General features: G+C 48.5%; 1 protein-coding gene across 3 annotated transcripts in view; it reads left to right on the top strand.

The window, feature by feature from the left end:
* Nucleotides 1-24,980, top strand: part of TTC28 (tetratricopeptide repeat domain 28) — a 102,994-nt gene that overhangs the window by 61,661 nt on the left and 16,353 nt on the right. For all 3 annotated transcript variants that reach the window (XM_065646026.1, XM_065646024.1, XM_065646025.1), the window contains 8 exons: nt 8,334-8,841; nt 13,607-14,948; nt 15,330-15,853; nt 17,024-17,133; nt 17,478-17,607; nt 18,035-18,253; nt 20,275-20,440; nt 21,654-21,794. In XM_065646026.1, coding sequence (XP_065502098.1) covers nt 8,334-8,841; nt 13,607-14,948; nt 15,330-15,853; nt 17,024-17,133; nt 17,478-17,607; nt 18,035-18,253; nt 20,275-20,440; nt 21,654-21,794 — 3,140 coding nt within the window. The remainder of the gene's footprint in view (nt 1-8,333; nt 8,842-13,606; nt 14,949-15,329; nt 15,854-17,023; nt 17,134-17,477; nt 17,608-18,034; nt 18,254-20,274; nt 20,441-21,653; nt 21,795-24,980) is intronic.

The raw sequence follows: 24,980 nt of genomic DNA, 5'->3' as shown, positions 1-24,980 counted from the left end.
TTGCAAACAGTCTGGAAAATGAGGACAGGATATAAATACCTCACAAATGAGAACTGGAAAGAGTCTTCAGGCTAAAGCAATTTGTCATGCATGAAAACATTGACTACGATGTCAGAAACAGGCTGTGGAGGCAAAAGTAGTACTGGCTGCATTAAGTGACAGAACTTTGCAGAAAATGAGCAGAGAAGGTATTTTTTTCTCTGCTTTTCTATTTTCTGCCCCTTTTCCTCTTCTGTAGTGAAGCTATTGGTTGAAAATAATTTATTACATAGTTGTCTTCCAGAAGTGGATTGTCTGCTGCCTGTAGCAACATGAACAGGAAGGTCTAAGAGGAGATTATACCTCATTCCTTACAGCTTTATCACGTCTGACTGGAGTTCCAGAAGTAAGGAACAGGCTGAGGAGGGCTTTGCTAATTGATAATCTATATTAGTGGTTCATGCAGCCACTGCCAATAGAAGTGCAGGGATGACAAGTTTAGGGTGTGACCACTGCTACTCTCTATTAAACAAAAAATAGCTTTCAGTTCTTGAGCTTTTAAAAAATTAGTGTTTCTTTGTTCCTGATACCACAAGAACATCAAGAGATTACATCTGCTACTGTAAGCAGCATGTGTGTATTGCAGAGAGCAGGAGTCTCCTCCTGTTCTTATGTCAAAAAACACCAGTATCTGATCAAAAAGGTCAAGCAGCGAGAAGAGGAATGGGTGACTGTGGTGCATCGATATTCAAAAAGATTTTTAGTGCATGGGATTACCTCTTCACTCTTGTTTCTCCATTATGCCTTCTGTTTTTCTCTGGAGTTCTTTTAGGGAATCTTTTGAGTCCTGGAGATACTTCCAAGAAATCGAAAGAAGCTGGTTTTTGATTCAGCCTCTACGTGAGAAACAGCTTTCCAAATCCCATGGCACTTTACACAGGATTTGCAAACAGCAGAGTGTTTGATCAGGTTGCTAACCACTCAAGCAAAAGGCTGCTCCCAGCCCGTGCTCTCCAGAGAGGTGAGAGACCAGAGTCAGTTCCTAGGAACTCAGTGGAAAACCACCCGCAGAAACCAGAAACTGGTAAAAAGATCAGGCCCTTGCAGCTCATGGACTGGATACTTGCAGAAAGGGTGACTTTTCCTTTGAAAGCTGTTGTCTAATGTGAGCCCTTGGATGAAGCCTTGGCATCATGGAGCCTTCTTGCTGACCTCAAGCTGGTTTTAATATGTATTTTCATTATTACTGGGGGGAAGCTGCTCAGAGTTACTCACTGCCCAGCCTGCAGCTTCTGCCCTCAGTCTCCCAGTGCGGGTTTTCAGACACGGGTGAGGTTGCTTTGGGGGAGGTTGGCTGCTTTGGCAGGAGTTTCCCCGCTGAGGCCCGGCAGGATCTCCAGGGTTCAGCCAGGAGGAGGAGGGGGCTCCGCAGAGCATCCCAGCACGTGTGCACAGTCATTCATGTGTTGAGACTCACTATGGCTTGAGTGGTTTTTGTTTTATGAGACATACACCCTCTACATCAAAAGCAGCGTTGTCTTCTTCACATCTGTATAGGACCAAAGAGTTTGCTTGCTTCACCCAGAGACTGGCACCAGTACTTTCCCAGCTTTTTGAGAAGGCGTTTGCAGATCCTGGTCCATGTCTTCTGGAATCGTTGCTGATTTTGTACTAGACTTGAGGGTGATCTGATTTATAGAACTGAAACCTCAATACTGGCCACTTGCTGGGAGGACCTGGCTGAGCAGGTCGGGGTTAGCACCGCTGTGGCTGCTGGAGAGGAGTGTGAAGCAGCCAGTACAGAGTCAGGCGAGAGTGGGGCAGATTGGTTTTCCAGATTTCCTAACAGGACAGAAGCTTTATTTTTACCACTGCTGCCCTTGAAGTCTCAGGTTCTGCAGGTGCTGTGATTTCAGCTTAATGAGAACTTGTGAGAGATTTGTCTCAGCCTGCAGAATGTCTTCCTGGACACTTTTTGCAGCATTGTTCAGTTCACTGAAGTTTAGTCTTTGTCTGGCCCAGATGTTTGGCTCTGTTGTTGGGTGCACAAAGTTGCAGACACACACTTTCCAGTTCATATTGTTCCCACGTATACTTACACTTCAAACAGCTGGTCTTTGAGTGGCCTCTGGCTACCCACTGGGACTCAGAGCTCTGACCTGTCATGTGGGTATACCTTGAAACCCTCACTAAGAAGTGCGGTGCTATCCTTTGCTCATTGATCTAAGCCTCTCACTGCACACCGTAGCCAGCTGCTAGGAAAACACTCGCCATAGGAGTTCATTGGAGCATTCTGGGTCTCCTAGGGCACTAGTGCTGCACTACATCTTAGACTGAATTACCTGCGTGGGTGAGAGGGCGAGTTCAGTGATGTGAGCAACTGTAGTGCTTGAGCATCAAGTGGTTGGATTTGTATAACAAAGCATAAATTCTTTGTCTTTCTCTTTCTCTCTTTAGCAGCTCTTTTAAAAGAAAGTCAGCTTGACTGGATTCATACAGGTCTGTCCAGTTCAAATGTGGTAGGATTAAGCAGAACAAAGGGAAATCTGACCAGTGCAGGAAATTTGGGAATGCACTAAAAGGCCGTATGCTTTGTTTTGTTTGGACTTGTGACTCAAAAGGGAAATGTAATACTTCCTGAGGATCTCCTTTAAGTGTCCTTGCTTGACCTCCACAGCACACACAGTTTAGCTGAAAGAAATGCAGTCTTCTGGTTTTACTTACCTCTCGCAGTATCTGCAAAACCCAGCACTCTGCAGAGGCCTGTACCCAGTCGTGGTAAAAGAAATGAAGCAGAAAACTTGTGTAAGCTCGGGGAGCAGCACTCTTTGGGTTCTCAGAAGGCCCACCTGAGCCAAGGCTTTCCTGTATTGACTTTCCAGCGAAGTGGTATCCAACTCTACAAGCAAGAGTGCTGTTAGGATTGGCACAGGTCAGCACACTGCTGTAGGAGTCAGAGATTTCTTTGCCAGCACAAAAAGCTTCTCTGGGTTCTGTGAGATCCGAGTTTGTAACGTGCTGGCTTATTCTTCCAGGACTGACTTTGACCAGGGCATGAATCACTCCTCAGCATCACTATCTCGGAGAAGCTTGTGGTTTTAAATGAGGGCTTCTTTTCTTCTGTCATCACTTGAAATGTCAAGTCAGCTGTCCTCCCTGAAGTGATTTCACACAGGAGCCATTTAGACTATGTCCAGAATACTACCAGATTTTGGCTCCTTGGGATAAAGATCTGCAAGCTCCAGGCGATGCTTCGACTTGATGCTGAGGTCCACCTTGCAGTGTTCATGGGCTGGAGTATTTTGAGTTCCTTGTCTCCATGGAACGGGAGCTCTATGCCGCAGACCCACCCCAGAGAAGCAGCTCGGTACCGGTACCTGGTGTGGGGGCTGTTTTGGCAGCTCACACAGTGAACAGAAACATCCTTTCAGTGTGAGGGACAACTCATCCTGTTAGTGCTTTGAGATTTAAGTATTTCTTCGCAATCGTGTGTTCAGAAACGATCTGTTGAAGCTGCCTTCCCCTCACCACCCCCAAAATACACTCAGTGAACCCGAAGCCTTTGCTTGCATTCAAGAGCAGGCGTGTGCGTGTGAGGAGGTGTGCTGGTTCTCAAGAAGAACGTGCCGCTGGCCGTGCCCCTGGCTGTGCCACCGGCCGTCTGGATGCAGATGTTCTGAGAACGCGTGGCTGCTCTATTGGATGCAGCTCCGCCGCAGCGTGTAGGATCAGGCACTGCTGTTACCCACGCCCAGAGGGAGAATGGATGTGCAGAGGAAGAAGGAGCGTGCTGCAGTCAGGCTCTTGAATTTCACAGATGCTTAGTCTGTGCCAGTGATTTCCCCACCTTGGCTATAAAAGCTTGATCTCTGATCAGTCCTAATTGGTGTCTGTGTTTGGGGATTAAGGCTACTGTATAATGAGATACCAGGCAGAGCGTTTACACCTTGCCCATTTTAGAATTACTATACAGTGTTTTCATTTAAGGAGGCTGTGTAATCAGTTAAAGAATTGTTTAAATGTAACATAACTGGGACATGACCATTCTCTGGCAAGGGTGAAATATCTAAGAAATACATCTCTCCAAATCATCAGGTCCCTATTAGCTGTCATTCTGTGATGCACATCTGCTTAACATCAGACTCTTTACCTTATTCAGCTGAAAAACCTAAGTTGGCTGTTGCTCCCAAGAAAAAGAGAGCAAATAGAAACCCTTTTTAGAGCTCCCTTGTGTGCCTCAGCTCAGTGGCAGGAGAATCTGCTTTCTATTAAAGTGAAAAATTGCATAATTGGAGGTGTAAGCAACCCCCACTGTTAAATTTGTCTTTGTCAGATGTACAAAAAATTGATTTTCTTCGCTGATGCAAAACTCTGCTGGTATGAAGCTGTAGTCTCCGATCACCCTACTACCCAGCCGAGGTTTGTGCCAGCGCAGCTCGAGCCTTGTCACGTGTGTCAGCCGTGGACTGTCACTGCGACGTGGTGACTCTGGTGCCGGTGCGTGTGGGAATGCCCTGCCCCACCGGCCCAACGTGGAGCCACTCTGAGTTCCTGGTGGATCCTATTGCGCAAAGGATTTTATTAAGTATACAGTGATGAATTTATCTTCCGGAATCCTATTACTAACCTCCTGAAATGAGTCCTTGGTGTCCCCCAGCAGACCTAATCACCAAATTGTTCCTAAGTGCTGTTTTAATGTCCCGCTCCCGATGTGTCGGCTGATGGCCCTCGGAGCACATGGCAGTGCTGGTGTTTGTCTTGCTGGAGAACAGCTCCTGCAGGTCCCTGGCCTGGGATGCCAGAGGTGCCGTGGGCTCCTCGTGCAGACTCTGAGGTGACTGAGAAGTGCTTCTCTGGAGCACTCGGACCAGTGGAAGCTGCTGCAGAATGAGCACATGGGGAGTGTGGGGGTGCAGCCATGTCGGAGGGCACAGGCAGGTCCTGCCTTTGTCTGGCCACCTGTGCCAGCACCAACTGAGCCTCTGCAAACAGCCCATCATTCCAATCGAGTCAGGCTATTTCTTGTCAGCCCTTTACCCTTCATTTTCCATTTCTCTTTTTGTCTCCTCCTACTTATTTTTATTTTCTGCTTCTCTTGTCCTCCTCCCACATGCCCTGGTTTAGATGATGCAGCCCAGGGCACTCAGGCTTGTAAGCCAAGTCTTTTCGTGTATGCTAAGAACGCTTGCCATGCTTGGACCCTTCATTCTAGGGCTTTACTGTGAGTCTGGAAATGCTGTTGGGCAAAGGGATTAGGAGCTGTGAGAATAAACATTTCCAGCCACACAAGTTTCACTTCATACGATCCACTTCCCAGTTTGGGAGACCTGAAGATTTCTTCCCATGTACAGTATGAGCAGTCTCTGCATCTGGCAGGTCTGTCCTGTGCACAGAAAGTCTGAGGTCTGCTGCTTCCCATTTACACCTTTTTTCCCTGGCTATAGCCCATCAACATCATCTGAGTCTCTGTCTAGATGGCTCTTTGCCATAGCTCATCTTATTCAGCAATCTGCATGCATAAATGTCCAGTTTGGTTTTTTTTTTTTAGCAGCCCCAGGAGACACCAGTTTTCATTGACTCCTTGTTTTCCAGAAAGACATTTCCATTCTCTTCCCAGTTGTATCAGAAGTGGTGCTGGTGGCCTGTCTTCTAGAATTAATTGAGGCTTCTGAACCAGTTCTGCCGATTGCGTTATGCTGGTTTTAACTTTGCCCAAGGTGGCCTGCTGGTTTGTTCGGTGCAGCAGTGAGCGTGTTGCTCACCAGCACCACAGAGGCAGCTCCGCTGCACCCTGAAGCCTGGAATGGGCCCTATGCGGCATTTTGGTCTGGGCTTGTGCAAGGTGTCTGCGTGGACCTACTTTTTTTTCCTTTTTTTTTTAACCTAGTGAGATTGAAAACGACTCAATACTATGTATATATTAATCTTAATGAAGATTTGTGTAAAAATTGATTAAAATTCAGGGCAAAAATTTCCAGCCTCAGAACAGGCCCCATCAGACCCTCCTTTAGATAAGAGCCTTTCCTCCCTGGTGTCAGCCAAGAAATTACTTCACCGCGCTGCCCCAGAGCGTGTTCAGAAGCTTTGTCCCCAGCCTGTCACTGGGGTGTGGAGCTGAGGAGCTGCTGCCAGCTGCTCCCCTCTCTGGGCTGCAGTAATTACAGCAGCAAAAGCGACGTGTTTCTAGTTCATTATAGCGTGAATTGGCGGCGTGAAATCGGTGTTGCTGGGCCATCTGTGGGGCCGAGTCCAAGGCTTCCCTGTCCCGCTGTCCCCGGAGCCCCGCGGCCGCGCAGGGCTGCGAACGACCGCTCCGCTCTGCTGCTGCTGCTCTCACATTGTCCCGCATCTTGAATAAAGTTCATTGCAGCACTAAGTGAAAAAAATTAAGACGTTTTGAATTCTGGCAGTTCTTCCATTATAATTAAGCTGCCTGAAAGGATGCCTCAGGGAGAATGAATGCAGCTTGGCTATTTACAGAGCTGGCTAAAGGAGAGCCTCCTTATAATTTCTCTATCTTATGACCTATAAATTGCACTTAATAGCTACTCTGTCACCTCAGGTTCTTGTGTCATAAAAGATGGTTTCCCTATTAATTTGGATCACCACAGCATGTTTACAGTTCCTCAGTGTGGAAATACTACTCTGTTAATGCTGCTGACCACAAAAATAATTTATCACCTGTGCTATCAGCCTCTTGCTCTGGCCCGTAGATCTTCTTGACTTCGCATTACTCTTCCAATTGTGATGTAATTTTAGTAAAAATAATCTTTAGGAAGGTTTCTCCTGCCACTGTTTCTGAAAGTCAGGGGATGCAATTTCAATAGCAAAATGTGGTTCTAGTTCAAGAGGTGCTGAGCAACTTTCCTCCTATTGGAAAGATTTTTCTGATCTGCTTTCTTTTTGTATCTCGTCTCTAGATAGTGTGGCCAGGAAGAGGTTAATCATTTGCCTTGGAGAAAGGAATTTAAATCCTGCATCTGTGGGGCATAGCCAGTTTGCAGGTGGGAGCCAGGCAGGAACATCCCAGTTTATGGAGAGGAGGTGAGGGAATGCCCAGGCTGAGGGAAAGCTCTGGACCTTGGGTAGCTCCTGGTGTGACTTTGCAGGGAGGAGGTGGCAGGACTGCCTGGTGTGACGCTGCATGGCTTGGCGAGGTTCATCATGGCCACTCAGGGCACTGATGAGGAGCCACCACAAACCCTCAGCTCCTCCAGCTGCTTAATGTGTTTCCCTTCCAGCCTTTATGTCAGTGTGCATTTCTGTGTGCTTGTAGTGTGGAAGAGGCAGCTGCTTACAACAGTTGAAAGAGGTGGGCTTGAATCTACCGCGTCTTAGGTGAGTTTAACCCTGGAGATCCTCTTGCTATCTGGACTGTGCTGCGGAGTTGTGGTCTGAGTCACCTCTCATGTGTGCAGAGAGTCACTTTGTACAGCTCGTCTTGCGTTCCCGGGGTTGGACTGGTGTCTTGTCTGTGCTGTTGCACTGAAGCCTTTCTCCAGCTCTGTGGTGTTCAAACTGGAGACGGCTGGTTGGCATGACTTGTGAGGTGCTTTCAGTTGCACTTACCGTATGGAATCCAGTTTCATGGGAGAGCTGCTGGTGTTGCGCCTGGGAACGTGACACCCCGAATGGTAAAGCGTGCTGGCTCCTTAAACCAGCACCAACGTCATCTGTGTTAGGCCATCCAGGAGTGAGACCCATTCTGTGCGGTCACCCTGACTGCTCCTCTCTGGGGGTTTTGAAAAGATGGAACTAGGTCACAGCAGCTGCCGGGCAGCAAAGGAGATGCACGTGCAGGGACCGTGGAGACCTCGGGGTCAGGGCTGTGGAGTGAACAGCCATGCTGAGGCAGCAGATGTGTGTTAGCAGCAGGAACGTGTCCCCGTGCCTGGCTCCGCGCCCTGCTGCCCGGCCGGGCGTGCTCCGGCTCTGCGAGCTGCACAAAGGCCTGCGTCCTGGTACATACAGTGGCCAAAAGAATCAGATTCTCGGATGATTTGTCTTGCTAAATACAGCTGTTTCTCAGTGGTAAGAGCTCAGGTTTTCGAACAGCTATATTTCTGTAAGATGTTCCCAGAGGACAGAGGCTCCAGCTGCTGAAATACCGTTGTCTTTGCTGCTGTCCCAAGGTTGTCTGGGGCTCAGTTACAAATGACTTACTAGATGTGCTGCATCCCCACTGCCTTTCGCCCAGGCTGCCCTGAGGGGTGCAGAACCACTGCAGAGAGCAGGTTTTCTAGTTGGTAGTCATATTCTTTCTCCAGAATGGCCTTTTGTGGCTTTGCTTTCTAGGATTGGGGCCATCGGACTTGTTTCTGTGACTACTTACTTTTTCTTTCTCATCCCTGCAGGCAGCATCCTCAGCACTCAGCAGCCTGGGCCATGTGTACACAGCCATTGGCGACTACCCCAACGCCCTGGCTAGCCACAAGCAGTGTGTTCTCCTTGCGAAGCAGTCCAAAGATGAGCTCTCTGAGGCGCGGGAGCTGGGCAACATGGGAGCGGTGTACATTGCAATGGGGGATTTTGAAAATGCAGTGCAGTGCCACGAACAACATCTTAAGATCGCCAAGGAGCTGGGGAACAAGCGGGAGGAAGCTCGAGCCTACAGCAACCTGGGCAGCGCTTACCACTACCGGAGAAACTTCGACAAAGCCATGTCCTACCACAACTATGTGTTGGAGTTGGCCCAGGAGCTGGCAGAGAAGGCCATTGAGATGCGAGCTTATGCTGGCTTGGGCCATGCAGCAAGGTGCATGCAGGACCTGGAGAGGGCTAAGCAGTACCATGAAGAACAGTTGCACATTGCTGAGAGCCTGCAGGACCGAGCTGCTGAAGGCAGAGCCTCCTCCAATCTAGGTAAGACCCCGACATGGAGCAGAATTTGTTCAGGGAATGCCATGACTATCAGAGCTGCTGCCAGGATACAGGAGTTTTGCTGTGTCCTCTCTTGTTAGCTACCCCAGTATCACCAGACTGTCTTCATAAATTAAACAGGTGCTTGGCAGATGGTGTGCCGATGTAATGTATTCCACGTTCAATTATTAACCTGCTCAGAAAGGCACCAGAAAGGACAAGCTCATGGCAGAAGGGAAATGAAAAGGTAAAGAAAGTGCATTCGAAGAGCTGTTCAGGTTTTAGAAATTAACCTATGTCTTGCACCAAGGCAATAAATGATGTGCTGTATTACCTGGCCGCTTCTCTGGGAGCTTGTCAGCTGGGTATGCCAATATATTGTAGCCTTGTAAGTCAGGAGACACATGGGTCAAATGCTGACTAAGTTTATTTTCAGAATGTACATATTAAAATAATAGATACATAGTGGTCTGATATTCTTCTAAGGAGAGACATCAGCATCCTGCTGGCACACTGGCGAGGACTGACATCTAAGTGGAGTCCGTTCCTGCTTCTTCACAGTGCCAGATGTGGAGGTGACCCAAGATGCATTGTCAGCTCTGCCGTGGGATGCGGTATTTGTGCTGCTGATGTTCCAGCTGTGGTTAAGGATGTGTTCTCAGCTGGCTGGGAGTGGCACAACCGGGCTGTTGCTGTATAACAAAATACACGTTTGCTGGCTGCCCCTGAGCTCTTGCAGGCAGCCCCACGCTGTAAATTGGCTTCTGTTTCTGCTTGGCAGTTGGCACTTGGTTCATTTGTAGATGATAATTGTACTCCGATGTTATCAACAGCAGGTAATTGAAAAGGGCTTGATGAATTACTTAACTTCTCTTAATAGCTGAGTCTTCAGGAGCTGAATGAAGAAGATAAGGTGAACGGGAGAAAACAAAACAGTTCTAGCTTTCTAATGAGCGTTTCAGATCTCTTCCTTTACACAAATTAGGGCCAATGTGTGAGGCAAAATAAGCAGCTTTGGATTTAATGATGCTTTCAGCATGTGATTCCAGAAATTTTTCTTAAAAAGCAGAAGAGTTTTGGTGCAGCAGAGAATATTTTTTCTGTGTTGGATTTAAGCCTAAATATAACTTTCAGTTGGTATGCTGACTCAGCCACTCTACACTTTGTATTAGAATAGTTTTCCTAGCTACTGAGTGCAGGCTCTCACGTTTCAGCTGTTATTTGGCTGTATTTTTATGTCTTCTCTGTCAGAGTTAAGTTATACTGGAGAAAAAGAACATGCAGTTCTTGTTGAGAAAGTCTATTACCGTTGTTTAAAATGCATCCAGTACCAATTAAAAAGTCAAGTCTTAATTATCTCTTTCATCTAATCCACATGCAAAACAAAACCTCATCAAAATAACCATGCTGACAGGCAAAAAAATGTATCTAAATGTGTGTTTCCAAGCCAGAATGTTAGAGTTGGCCTCTTTGCTGAAGCAACAGAAATTTTCTGTTTGCATTTCCCTGATTTAGATGGAAAGCTCTCTTAAGTGTACTGTCTAATACTGCGCAAGACTGACATAGCCTGTAACACAGCCCAGCTGCTGCGATGCTCTGCAGGGAGATGTAACGCGCCCTGTCACTCGGGAAGCAGAAGGTGATGGAGTGGGGGCAAGTCACAAGTTATCAAGCCCTTCCCAACAAGGAGATGTGGAGCTTAACCAAAGCCTCAGATTGCCAGCCTTTGCAAAGCAGATGGCGTTTCCACATGCCAAGGCTCCACGTCGAGCTGGCTTCTCAGCCTCTGCAGCTCTTCCCATTGTGATGGAGAGAGGACACTTCAGATCATTAATAAAACTGGTTAAAGTCTCTCCCTTAGTGCTTAGTATCTCTTTGCAGTTACAGTTCCTATCTTCATGTGCTTGGCGTGTTGTCCAGAGGTGCCAGATATTTTCTCTTGAAGCATTTTTGCAATTAGGTTCAAAAAACAGTGGTTACGTGTGGCCATGTCTTCCCCAATTGCTGAAGGACCAGTGAAGTCACCCCAGACCTTGCACCGAGGAGGAGGCTGGAACCTGAGTCTCTCACCACACGGGTGAGCTTCAGAACCACTTCTGCTCTGTTCCAGCTTCCAGTCTGTTTGTGTTTCGTTCCGAAAGAGCAGGTTTGATCAAGAGCGATGTCACCTCGGCCTGAGCTGGAGGCCGTGGTGCAGCCGTGACCCGTCACGATGCAGAGGTTTGTTCTGCACTGGCTGATGCTGGTGGGAGGCTGGAGGTCCCTTTGGCTGGAACCTCTTGCTGGGCAACAGCACCGGAGCTGCAGGCTGTTCCAGAGTTAGTGTGGCACTTTCTCTCTCACCTCACCACGTTGTTGCCTGTCTTGGAAAAACAGATGATTTGCATAGGCACAGTGTAACTTTTAGGATTATTTAGATGATGTCTTATTAAGGTTTCTACCCGGTTCTAACTGTATCCATCATTAAGGAAAGAAAGATGTGAATTACTGTAATTTGTTCCATTTTTGGTGCTTTACGCTGTACAAGGCAGTAAAGGCTATCTCTGACCATCTCCCCTCTTATCTGCTGGGTTCTTGTCTTGGGTCTGTTCTGCTGTATCCTTTGGTGCTGTTCCCGAGTGTAGTCTAGCTGTCTGACCAGAGATTATCTTTTACTTTGAAGTCAATTGTTACGGCTGTAAGAATGAGTCAGAATGCTGGGGTTTTGAAGTGACAGTGTTTCTGGATCTGTCTTCCCTAAGTGGCCACAACAGATGGGTGACAGCTCGAGCAGACTAATGTGACAGCAGGCTCCATGGGTGAGGAGAGCACAGCTTTGTTCTCTTGTTACGCTGCTTGGTTTTGTCCTGGATATCTCCTGGTAAACATTTGCTCACTATTTTTCTCCTTTCTTGGCAGTAAAGAGGCTGACTAAAACATTTAGAAATGTGAAGGCTTCATCTCCCATCCATCTACGAACCTCATTTTTGTCTGTTGAGGAATGCACAAAGAGAGAATCTATTTGGTAGGTGATGATTTTGGAGTCTGAGTCAGAACCTTTCCTTCCTGGGCCATCCTTTATACTTAGCCCTGGCAAATGATGGAGGTGCTGTGTGGGGCCTCTTACCAGTGTCCACTTTTCCCAAGAGCAACCTTAATTTTTTAGATGAAATTCTGGGAATTTGCTTGAGCAGGGCTTGTGACAGAGAGCAGCCTTTTCGGTGGACATGGTATCCAGGGTGGACGTCTATCCATAGCCTCCCCAGAGAGTGGCAGCACTGGCTGTTTCAGTAACCTGTTGTCTTAACCTCTAGTACAAATTTTACTTCTCTGGCTGCTGTTTGCCTTTCAAATCCGTGCTCTGTGTCTGACTTGCCATCTTCCTCTCCAACTTTCCTTCTCCTTCATGTGAGACAGGAGAGGTTGGTGTCCTGGGGCAGGAATTCCAATTATCTCCAGCTCCAGACACTCCTTTTCTTATCTGTCTTCAAGTGTAGTATGAAGTGGCAGTGGGAGAGCGTCTGGCTTGGGTCGGCATCACTGACGCTTCCTCTGCCGTGAGTTCCTCCATGTTGAGGGAGAGAGGTCATAAGAGCGAGCACAGGACTTCTCGCTGGCATCCTCCTCTTTGATCCATCACTGCTGCGGACACAGCTCTTGCGTTGTCAAAGGGCATTTTAGTGGTGGCCGCTGTGTGCTGACTTGTCCTGTTCCTCACAGTGAACTGGAGTCTCTTCAGGGTGCTTAAGCAAACTGTCAGCAGCAGCCAAGCGTTTGCTCTTTGGATCCTGCGCTGTTCTGCCTGTATTTTCTAAAATGTCTTCTCCTGAAACCTCATGTTAGTAGGAAAGTGAATTTTTGAATTACTTGCTTTGATAGAAATATAGGTAAGCCAGACAGAATGCTTCACACTGACATAATGAAACTTGGTTTTTCAATCCTACATGAGTTAAAAAAACGAATCTGCAAGGTCCAAATTGCCTCAGGAAAGCAAATTTCAGCCCTCGTATTTTCCAGGCTCACTTGAGAAGCCTCTGTCTTCAAATTTCTCTGTAAAAGCACAAAGCCAGAGGAGGCCGGTGCACAGCCTGGGGGCAGCTGCCTCCTCACCCTCCACGTCTCTTCCCTTCCATGCGATGGTTGTGATACAGAGATGGAAATTGGAAGCTGTTTTCTTTCAGGGGCAGGGAAAAACCTGAAGTTGTCTTCAGACATCAAGTGATTGTGACAAATCTGTGGGACCTCTTTCAGTGGCTCCTGCATCTCCAGGCCTGTTCACAAGTGTTTGCAAAGGAGCCACATGTCGCACAGAGTTTAATTGAAGCATAAGTGGGAACATTAGCAGATCCAGAGCTTCTGTTCCCATGTCTCATAACAAGTACAAGATTATGTGACTGAAATTGAAAAGCAAATACAAATGCTTTCTTGCTCAGTGTGTTGAGTATGAGCTCTGGAGTAACCAGGTATCATTGATGGGGTGGCGGGGAAAGTAGCATAATTAAAAAAGAAAACGGGCATTTTATAAGGTCAAACTGTGCAGTTGCTGTGGTGAGCATGTGCCTCCTATGCAATATAAAGCCTTTTACAGGATTTGCCTGTTAGGAGTGAGAAAGCAGTTCACTGAGCAGGGCCGCGCTGTGTTGGCGGCGCCAGGAACATGTTGTGGTGCCGGGGAGGGAGTTCCCTGGGGAAAGGGCCAGGCTGCAGAGGAGTCCCGGCATGGCAAAGTGTTGCAGAAGGGTTAGCATGGAGGAATGTTCTTGTTGAGCCTGTTTCTGTTATTTTTCAGGAATCATTCACCAGATGAAGGGCGACTATGACACTGCACTGCGGCTGCACAAGACACATCTGTCCATAGCTCAGGAGCTCAGTGATTACGCGGCCCAGGGCCGGGCCTATGGCAACATGGGCAACGCTTACAACGCCCTTGGCATGTACGACCAGGCTGTCAAGTACCATCGGCAGGAGCTGCAGATCTCCATGGAAGTAAACGACCGTGCCTCTCAGGCGTCCACACATGGGAATTTAGCTGTTGCCTATCAAGCGCTGGGTGCCCATGACCGTGCTCTGCAGCACTACCAAAATCATCTCAACATTGCCCGGGAGCTGCGAGACATCCAGAGTGAAGCGCGGGCCCTGAGCAATTTGGGCAACTTCCACTGCTCACGAGGAGAGTATGTGCAGGCAGCCCCTTACTACGAGCAGTACCTGCGCTTGTCCCCAGACCTGCAGGACATGGAAGGGGAGGGGAAGGTTTGCCATAACCTTGGCTATGCCCATTACTGTCTAGGGAACTATGAGGAAGCTGTTAAGTACTATGAGCAGGATCTTGCCTTAGCAAAAGATCTTCATGACAAGTTGAGCCAAGCCAAAGCCTATTGCAACCTGGGCCTGGCCTTCAAAGCCTTGATGGACTTCAGCAAAGCAGAAGAGTGTCAAAAGTACCTGTTGTCCCTGGCCCAGTCTCTGAACAATTCCCAGGCCAAATTCCGAGCTCTGGGAAACTTGGGGGATATTTTTGTCTGTAAAAAAGACGTAAATGGTGCAATAAAATTTTATGAGCAGCAATTGAGCTTAGCTCATCATGTTAAGGACAGGAGACTGGAAGCCACTGCCTATGCAGCCTTGGGTTCTGCATACAGAATGATACAGAAGTGTGACAAGGCTTTAGGTTACCACACGCAGGAACTGGAGGTGTACCAGGAGCTGGGAGATATGCCGGGTGAATGCAGAGCACATGGTCACCTTGCTGCGGTGTATATGTCACTTGGGAAGTACACCATGGCCTTCAAGTGTTACGAAGAACAGCTGGAACTTGGGCAGAAGTTGAAGGACCCGAGCATAGAAGCGCAAGTCTATGGTAACATGGGCATCACCAAGATGAACATGAATGTCATGGAGGAGGCTATTGGCTACTTTGAACAGCAGCTGGCCATGCTGCAGCAGCTCAGCGGGAATGAATCTGTTTTAGATCGGGGCCGAGCATATGGGAACCTCGGAGACTGTTATGAGGCTCTGGGAGATTTTGAGGAAGCTATAAAGTATTATGAACAGTACCTGTCTGTGGCTCAAAGCTTGAACCATATGCAAGATCAGGCAAAGGCCTACCGGGGCTTGGGCAATGGGCACAGGTAAGGAGCACTGCATGTGTATTCTGATGGCAGGCAGTGAATACCAGAGCTAACGGATGCATTGTGTTATGGGTGGAATGTCTTTGTGTGGCCATCGCACACATGAGTGGGGCTGTGGCATAGGAGCGAGTAACAAAGTCCTCTGGGTGCTGAGGACTGTGCTGCTGGCTCAAATAATGAAGCCACTGTTGCTCTGCCCTGAGAGGAAGAGAAGTTTATAGGGTGACAGAAGGAGGTTAATTCAAAGGTGCGGGGAAGTCTCCTGGGGGGAGCATTTGTCTCTGCCTGAAAGGCTTGAGTTGGCCTCTAAAGGAAACGACAAAAGATATTCTTTCAGGAAAATGCTGGCAAAATACACACTGTTGTTTTCTTCCCTTGTAGGGCAATGGGAAGTTTGCAGCAGGCTCTGGTGTGCTTTGAGAAGAGGCTTGTGGTTGCACATGAGCTGGGGGAGGCGTTTAACAAAGCCCAGGCCTACGGGGAGCTGGGGAGCCTGCACAGCCAGCTGGGGAACTACGAACAAGCCATTTCTTGCCTGGAGCGCCAGCTGAACATTGCTCGAGAGATGAAGGACCGTGCTCTGGAGAGCGATGCTGCCTGTGGCCTCGGAGGGGTCTACCAGCAGATGGGGGAGTACGACACAGCCCTGCAGTACCACCAGCTGGACCTGCAGATTGCGGAGGAGACCAACAACCCTGCTTGCCAAGGCCGGGCCTATGGGAACCTGGGCCTGACCTATGAGTCCTTGGGCACCTACGAGAGGGCGGTAGTTTATCAGGAGCAGCACCTCAGCATTGCGGCACAAATGAACGACCTTGTAGCCAAAACTGTGTCTTACAGCAGTCTGGGGAGGACTCATCACGCTCTGCAGAACTACTCTCAGGCTGTGATGTACCTGCAGGAAGGTAAGAGGCTGAGTTATGCGGTGCAGCATGTAGTGGTGAGTCAGGGGGACAGGAGGGAGGCCTGAAGACATGGAGAGAAGTGAGGTGCTCTGAGTGTGGCACTAAGAGGATGTGTTGGACAGTGGCCTTCAATGCAAAAGCTCTTGAGACATCCATAGCCTTGAGCATCTGTGTAAGGAGCTGTGCAAGTGGGCTGTTGTGGTCAGCGTGCCATGTCAGCCGGAGACTTCCTGGCATCCTGCAGACAGGGCATCGCAGAGCGTGGTCCCTGCCTTCCTGGGGCTGTCTCAGCCAGTTCTGAAGCTTGAACCCAGACTGCATCTGACAGTCTGTTTATAAAGTTAGTTTGTGCCTCAGTCTAGAAGGTGTAAACCTCTATAATAGCATCGTGTACCAGCAGCTGACTCTGGGAAAACCACGTCAGGTTGTGATGGATCTCTCTGATCCCGAGAACAGGTCTCAAACTGATGTGTGCCTTGCTGACAGCCACCTGGCTTTTCCTTCTGTGTTCACGTGGGGATGAGACCAGGTGGGTGAGCATCCTCAAAGCTGTGAGTGAAAACACGTGTTTGACAGAGAAGGGAGAGGGGTTCAGCCCTCAGTATCCAGAAACCGTCCACTACTGGTGAGCACCGCATCCAGCGCTGGCTTATGAGTTGTGCTGCTGCAAGGGATTCCAGCGTGCAAGCAGCATCTGTTCAAGGTGGTGGCTCTCTGGTGGAGATCAGCAGTGTAGCTGGTGTGTGTGAAGCTGGGAGATAACGGATTAATTACATCAGTTAGTCTGGTTTTCCTGAAGCTGACCTTGGCAGGATTCCAGTACGCTGAGGGAATTCAATTAATCTGGAAGGGGAGAAACTAAATACAGCTCCTTCTCCTGGTGTGATGCAGACTTCCTGAAAAGCCTGCAAACGCTAGCTGCTGCTGAGCTGTGCAGTTGTGGCTGGGGTTCCCACTCTCGGGTCTGTGGGAAACAGAGGTGCCTGAGAGGTGTCCCTGTTGTCAGCAGGGCACACGGAGGCGAGAGGTTTGGAGTGTGGTGGAGAGGAGGATGATGCAGAAGGTGCTGTTGGTGCTGGCAGCCCGCGGGCTGCTGGGGCAGACGTTGTTCTGTGCCGGCTGCCAAAGCCCCTTCTCCCGTTTGGCCCTCTCACCCTGGCTCCTTTTCAGGACTGAGGCTGGCAGAGCAGCTGGGACGCAGAGAAGATGAAGCCAAAATCCGCCACGGCCTTGGCCTCTCCCTCTGGGCGAGTGGGAACCTGGAGGAGTCTCAGCACCAGGTATATGTCTGTGTAGATAGATAGATAGATAGATAGATAGATAGATAGATATCCTGTGGTCTGCCCTGGGCTGGGGGCTAGTGTCTTGTGAGCCCTTGGGGTCATTCCTGTCCCTGGGGAGAAGATGTCCGGTGCATCCTGGGGAGGGTGGTTGATGCACCGAGCCGACTCAGGCCCACATGCCCTCCTGCTCCATCCAGTCACCTCCCCTCTGCCAGGGATGCTGCCGTCCCGAGGGGCTGAGCTCCCCTGCCTGAGGGTATGTCAGCCCTGGATGCTGCTCTCCCAGCCACTGCTTTGTGCCGTGTCTGTGAGGAAGTCACCGTCGCTGTTTTCCCTCCCAGCTGTACCGGGCCTCGGCACTGTTTGAAACCATCCGACACGAGGTGCAGCTGAGCACTGACTACAAGCTGTCCCTCTTCGACCTGCAGACATCCTCCTACCAGGCCCTGCAACGGGTACTGGTCAGTCTCGGTAAGAGGAGCCATTGTACGCTGAGTCTGAACTCCAAGTTCATGCAAAGAGTTCAGCTGAAGTTGCGGGGATGCAGTTCACGTGATGTATCCTTCCCTCCTCACCTGTCTGGTGCAGCACAGTATTTCTTTGCCAGGACAGAAATAAGGGTCTCCTGCTTTGGGTTTCAGGCACCTTTGGGTCTTCTTTCTTGCTTCCTCCATTCATTTCCCTTTCTGTGGGTCGTTGTCCCACACATTGTTATTGTTTGTAGCCAAGAGGATCTGTGGGATTGTGTTCTACCGCAGAGACTGCTTCTTCCACAAATACGTGCTGTGACCCTGCTTCCCTGCTCCCCAGGTGTTCGTTTGGGTTGGGATAGCAGCTTTGCACATTGTGCTGCAGGCTGTGTTGGTGGCAGGTCTGAGAGATGGCTTTGTCTTTTCAGGTCACCATGATGAAGCTTTGGCAGTAGCAGAGAGAGGACGAACAAGGGCATTTGCTGACCTGCTCGTGGAACGCCAGACTGGGCAGCAGGACTCTGATCCCTATTCTCCAGTGACCATTGATCAGGTCCTGGAGACAGTGAATGGCCAGAGGGGACTTGTTCTCTACTACTCCCTGGCTGCAGGTTATCTGTACAGCTGGCTGCTGGCTCCTGGGGCAGGTGAGGTCCTTCTTGGAGATGAGAACCTGTAGAACAAGCCTTACAAAGGGAGAATTGTACCATTTTTAGCTAGGAATGAATCTGGGAGCAGAGCGAATATGTGAGGGAATCCTTTCCATCTAGTACCTTACGGTTAAATAGACTGAAAACTGTGGCATAACCCCAACAATAATGACACAGAAGTGCTTTTTCAGGGCTTTGATGTTCACCTGGAGATGGAAATGTTTCATGTGTTTAATATTTCCATTTTTCAACCACCAATCTGTATGTATTTCCCACAGGGCAGAGCAGAGCAGTAATGAGATTCCGTGTATGTTGGCTCTGTGAGAACCTTCCGTGCATAAGAATCCCGACTATATTTCTGTGCTTTATCCTTCCAAAAGCTTTTGACATTTATTCACTGAAGTGGATTGCAGAAAACAGAAGGGTGTCCCTGCTTCCTGATATGCCATTGAACTGCCTGATCCTCTGAATTCTCCTCATATGAATGTGGAAACACTTATCACAGAGGAGCAAGGAGGATTAATTTGAAGAGGATTTCTTTTTGCAGACAGCTGTTGTTCATTATCTAATAAAGTGATGACTGTAGATTTTCATGAGTTCTTTCTGAATATAATTTAATAATTGCAGCCCTTCACCGTGACAAAGCTAATGAGATAAAAAGCGCTATTTAGATGGCAGCAAAACTGCTTGGAGAAGGGAAGCAAACAGTCACACATGCCTGCCTTCAGATGGGGTGGCAGTGATTGGAAGATAGGATTTGGGGGGACATTTTGCAATGTTGCATGTGTAAGTGTGAGATGGTGTTGTCCTTGCTATGCATCCAGTCACTAATTTGCTTTCCAGGCCTGTAGTTTGCACAATCAAATGCCAGTAATTCTATAATATTAATATCAAACTATGTTTACTAAAATTACATGGATCAGCAGCATAGGGTTTGCCAGCAGGCTTCATGAGCATCCTCCTGGGCAGCCCGGGTCTGGCAGCCCAGCAGTTGCACTGCTCGGGTACGGCGTTGTGGCTGCTGCCGGCACTGCCGGGCGCAGGGTCTGCAGTGCTGCCGCTGGAGCAGCTTTGCTGGGGAGCTCTGCAGTGGGGGCTCCAGCCCAGCTGCTGGGAGCTCTTCACTCTTCTTGTGTCGTTAGCACTGACAGAGCAGCGTGGGTGGCAGCCCAGGATCCTCGTTATCCAGTTGAGATGGTGCCATTAGAGCCTCTTCGCTCATTCTGTATTTGCTGCTGTTTTTGCAGAAGGAGTTGCCTAATTCTTTATTCCTCCACTCTTCTGAACTGGTTTAATAATTTATGATGTCAAGGCAAACAGGGCATCCAGAGCAGCCTTTTACTGTTGATCGCAGGCTGTAGAATTAATTATATCAGGAAGGATATGCCGGTCTGAGTGGAGGAAGGTTTTATCTACAGCAATAGTGGAATTCTTAACAAAATAGTGCGTGTCCTTTATCTGGTTTACCCGTTGTGAAATGCTGTCTTTTAATATTTTGCTATGCATTAATCCATCTTTTTTCTTTGTATATAATGTATTTTCATGCAAATGAGTGAAATGAAAAATCTTTGTGTGAGGCAAGGAAGTTCTGCTGTAGTAGAAACACTTTTGTTCAGCATTTGGGCCTTGTGTGTTCAGTTATGCGATCAGAGGCTATTAATAGATATTTCTCATGTGCATCTATTGAAATGTGAATTACTCTGGTAGATGCTTATATGAAAGATCTGATTTATAATTTATATGAGAGTGCTGCAATAGCAAATGCATTCTGAGAATCTCGTAAAAGCGCTGCTCTGCCTTCGTACCTTTGAGCCATCATCTGCAGAGTACAAAACCAGACTTTACAAGCAAGGCTGTTTTGCAGAATGCTGGAAGAGCCCTGCGGAGACATGGCACAGAATGCTTTGCCCCAATTGTACTGGAAATGCCAAATGCTGAGGACTGTGCCTTCCTAGACAGTTGCTGGCACCACTCTTCCTGCCCTGCAGAAATAACCTTGTGGTTCTGGTGCCTTGCAGGAATTCTGAAATTTCATGAGTATTATCTGGGTGACAGCCTGACAGAAAATGCTGGGGAATTCCATGAAGCCAACAGTGTGGCCCTGCAAACGATAACGAACTCTGCGCTGGAACAGTACATCTCAAGCGTGCGGGAGGCTCTGGGTGTGGATTCCTACTACACCCGGTAAGCTGGCCAGGGGGATCTAACCCTGAAAGCAATTTATAACAGTCTGGGGTGAGCCGGTCAGCCGAGAAGTCTGAGAACTGAGAGTCAGCGGAGGGGCAAATTTTCACTACAGCAACAAAACAATTGCTATATTTTTGTATCCATGGCTATTTTTCTGCCAAGTGATTCTATATGCACATGCAAATAAGGTTTGGACCCATAGGCTGGGTAATGAATCTATAGATTGGATGAGGAGGCAGATGCCATGTCTGACTGTATATGGGTGGATTCCATCATACTTAGAGTTTCCAGTGTAATTAGTTCCCCTTCAAAGGTTTACTTATGAAAAACTGCAAATACCGTAGGAATTCCACCCCTCATCCAAATACATTCCCTTGTGGCTATAGCTGAGTAAATAATTTACAGTGAATTAATCCATCTGATGAGTTTCAGCAAAGAATAAAAATAAAACCTTACTCCAATCTATTACTCACATAGGTCCCACAACTATGTTTCCTTCTTTTTTTTATCCTATGGATTTATCACAAGTCAGGATTTTCTGCTTATTTATACTTAATCTTGTGATCTCTCATGGTACTTGGTTTGATTTATTGATTGGATCAGTACAAATATAATTTCTATGCTGATATTTCCAAGTAGTATTTTTCTGAGCACTTCTGTCTGACAAGCAGAGTTGGGGATGTCCCTGTCCCCGTATGTTCTTGGTGAATGAAGCATACAGGGTAAAGGATGTGGCGACTGTTTAGTTTGCTTTTATAAGTGAAGCTTGCTACTTAGTCAGAAAGTGCTCTATTTTGGGTGGCTGAGGAACATGTCGGCAGTTTGCAGGTCCAGTTTGCTACTAGTGCAACACGCACTAACTTGTTCTCAGGCAAATCAAGTGCTCAGCTGGCGGTTCCTGCAGAGCTCAGCTTTCCTGTGTTGGGCCACAGCTTCCAAAGTCTATACCTGCAGTGCATGGGAACTAGAGTCCTGCATTTCCATCGGCATGTGCCGCACTTTAAACCTTGAAGGGCGCCTAGGAGAAGAGGTAGGGTTGGAGTTATGAGTCTTTCGTGTGCCTAACAGGAAGAGGTGATGCGATCCAGGGAGACTTCAACTTCAGCATTTGGTTGAGGTTGTGTCTGAAAAACATTTTCACTCAAAGTGGCTGAGCATTTGTCACAAAGCTGTTGCTCTGTCTTGCATCGTTGACTCCTTCCCCCTGCAGAGCCTGTGCCAGCAGCGAGACTGAGAGTGAAGCTGGGGATATCATGGACCAACAGTTCGAGGAGATGAATAACAAGCTGAACTCAATGACTGACCCGACTGGCTTCCTGAGGATGGTCAGCAGGAACAACCTCTTGAACAGGTGAGAATACAACACTGCACAAACTGGGATCTTGCAGCTCCGGCCTCCGGCTCAGCTCCTCTGTGCAATGGCTTTTCTGCCAGCTGGTACTGGAGTGAGTTCCTATAGCTGCAGGTCAACCCTGGGTGGATTGTCGCTGCTGTGGTGCTTCAAAGGATGGTAAATCTGTGGCTCACCAGCAGCGATTAAAGGTATGGTGTCTGTTTGCTTTGGCTTCTGCACTGCAAGGGACAAAGAGGAGCAGGGCCTGCTTGGAGCCGAGAACAAGAGCTTGTCTTCCCTGCTGCCAAGGCAGACCCTGGTTCCTCATGTGGGGCCTGGATGCATGTTCACATCTTGTGCTGGAACACTGGAGATCCTCAAGGGAGTTTGCATGGCTTGGGGCCAGTGCAAGCTCCCTCACGCACAGGAATTGCACATGCTGTTAAGGTCCCATGTTAGAAAAGGAGGCCCTGGAGATGGAGGGACTGTTCGGAGCCATCCAGTCTCCATGTCTGGTGACAAGCGGGTGACTGAAAGGAAGGCCTTGGTTTGGGGCTGGTGCCTTCTGGCCGCTGTCATCAGGTAACCTGGCTTTTAAGCGGAGAATAGTATGATTTTTTGGCAGTTCTGCTTAGAAAAACAAAAATGTGGGGGTTTGGCAGTTAACTTAAGGAAGAGAAGCATTTCTTCTGAGAAGAAATGGACGTTGGAGGAGAAAGAAGCACTGAAGGGATGCTGCAGGGATCCCGGTACTGGCCATAGCTGTGGGTGATACAGCCCCCAAGATGGTCTCAGTTGCTTGTGTCTTATGCAGCTTCTGTTTTCTCTGCTCCTGGCCCAGGACAAGCGAGGTCTTTGGAAGGCAGATGGAACGCAGTGGCTGCAGAGTCTCTTGTCTGTCTGGTTCTCTACCATACAGGGTGCAGCGCTGGAGCTGCCCAAGTACAGACCACACAGGCAGAGAGCACTGGGTGGTCTGCGGGTTTTGTGCAGCCACTGGTGGGTTCTGGAGATAATTGCGGGTCCTTGAAAGCATCCACAGGGAGCTCATATCTGAATGTTTTCTGGAGCTCCCCACAGCTTGGCTTCGTGAGTGTGTCAAGGCCCTGAATGTGGATTTGGGGCTGCCTGTCAAGGAAGGGTCTTTCTAAGGAGGGCTTGCAGCGTGACAGGGCTGATGGATGTCCCTTGTCCTGAGCCTGCCGGACCACCGCAGCAGTGTCGGACTGCCAGCCCTCCAGAAGGGCTCTGCTTGGTCACGAGCAGTATTTGACTTGTCCAGAGCCCTAATGAGGGCCAAGGCAGGAGCAGCTCCGTGCTGATTGCAGTTCGAACCCTCCTCCCTGCCTGGGCCTGGCCACCTTCACCCGCTGCTGGCAGAGCCTGTGGGGCTGGTGGTGGGACATACCAGTCTGAGCTCAAGGCTTGCGTGACACAGTCTCCTGCCCCTTTCTCTGAGGCTGTTATGAGATCATGGCTTACTCGTGCATCTCCTGGACAAAGGCTGAAAGCAGAGGTGATGCTGGTGTATGCAGGCACAGTTTGTGCTGTTCCCTCTGCTTGCTGCAGCTCAGGCTGCCTTATAGAAAGGGTTAAAAATAAGCAACCCTGAAGAGTCTGCGCAGAGGTTTCCAAATGAGCGATTTTACTGTTCCAGAAATCAGGGGACCCCTCTACATTGTGAGAGAAAGGTAGAAATGATCAGTGCAGCATCCCAGACACCAGCACTGGTGCTCTATAGAAGAGGTATTTGGCCAAAAGACTCAAAAGTCTCCCTCTTATCACATTGAAATCACCTGGACTGGGATGCCTGACGAGCCACCTGGGAGCCATTTGTTTGCCCTGGCTTGGGTAGAAAGGGAGTGGGCTGGCCAGGGCCGCAGCTCTGCGCTGCTGCAACAAGGGATCCTCCCCCTATGGATTTTCTTACTCTTTGTGTACACAAACACACAGGCAAGAGATGGAAAGATTTATGATACTCTCTTGGTTTTGTTCTAATCAAAAGCAATCTGAGTGGTGAAGGAATAAATCTAGAGCTGCTTGGCTGTGAAACCAAGATGAAGGAGGCTCTGCTGATTAGAGTAATCAAGCCCCCTATTCTCTGCAGTAAATTAGCGCGTTAAAATCGCTTCATGCAGCAGGTGAGGCTGGCGAGTGCCACCTGCTGACTAAGAGCTACTTCTTGGGAAAGCCAGGGCTGGTGTGCTAGGACTAAAGCTCTTCATGCTCCCTGGTTGCTGGATAAGCAGTGGGGTATCCCTGCCCTTCTAGACTGGTAGGTTGGGCAGAATACGCTAGAGAGATGTGCTTGAAGCACGGGGTTCAGGGCACTAGAAATGCATGAGGCTGGGAAAGCACAGTTTTTATTTCCTCATCTATTTTTAAAATCCGTGCTACATAAAGGGTGAAATGTCTGAGCACTGCAAAGTGTGCTTGGCTCAGTCAGCTGCAGCAGCGCTGGGCAGAGGGTCCGGAGGGGAGCGCGTGGTGCTGCGTCCATGCTGATCCTGCAGTGAATTCGGGGTTGTGCAGGTCACCTTGTTCCGTGTCAGCAGCTCTGAGTGGCGGCAGCGAACTCGGACTTTGACAAGAACCTCTGCATTGGAGAGTGTGGGCAGTTGGACACCAGGCTTCCGTTTGCATTCTTGAATTACTCCTGGAGTCCTGAGAGATGTAAATTCCTTGTTGTTTGGGAGCACGAGTGGTGGCATTGTTCCTTCTTTAGAGAATAGGTTTTAGACATGATGTAAGCTGGGTCTGGAGATTTGTTGTGGCAACTGAGGAAAGAAATTTTCTGAATCAGTTGGTATGTGTCAGAAAAGGTCAGAGGTATGTCTGAAGCCTGCAGTCTGTAAGTGGTAGGAGTGCACTTGAGCACAATATTTTTGCTCTCGTCTTTTCCTGCATGTTGGCTTAATCTGGTAGTATGATGAGACACTGTGCCTGTGTGTTTGTATCTGCTGTAGGCATTATATATGCATACATACAAATTTATATGCCATAGCAAATATGCAATCAACTGTTAATATATCTCATTGATTAACATGTCGGTTGGGTGTTGAGTTTTCTTTTGATTTCCTGGATGTGCAAATATTTTCTCTTTTTTTTTTTTTTTTTTTTTTTTTAAATTTTCTATGTTGATAGCCAAGAATTAATCCAGGCAAGAGGTAAAAACAAGGACCAGAGACAAGGCATTTCTTCTGA

The sequence above is a fragment of the Caloenas nicobarica genome, chromosome 16, assembly GCF_036013445.1.
Source record: "Caloenas nicobarica isolate bCalNic1 chromosome 16, bCalNic1.hap1, whole genome shotgun sequence".
Lineage (NCBI taxonomy): Eukaryota > Metazoa > Chordata > Aves > Columbiformes > Columbidae > Caloenas > Caloenas nicobarica.
The sequence above is the reverse complement of the archived record's forward strand: the minus strand, read 5'-3'. Positions and strand labels throughout refer to the sequence as shown.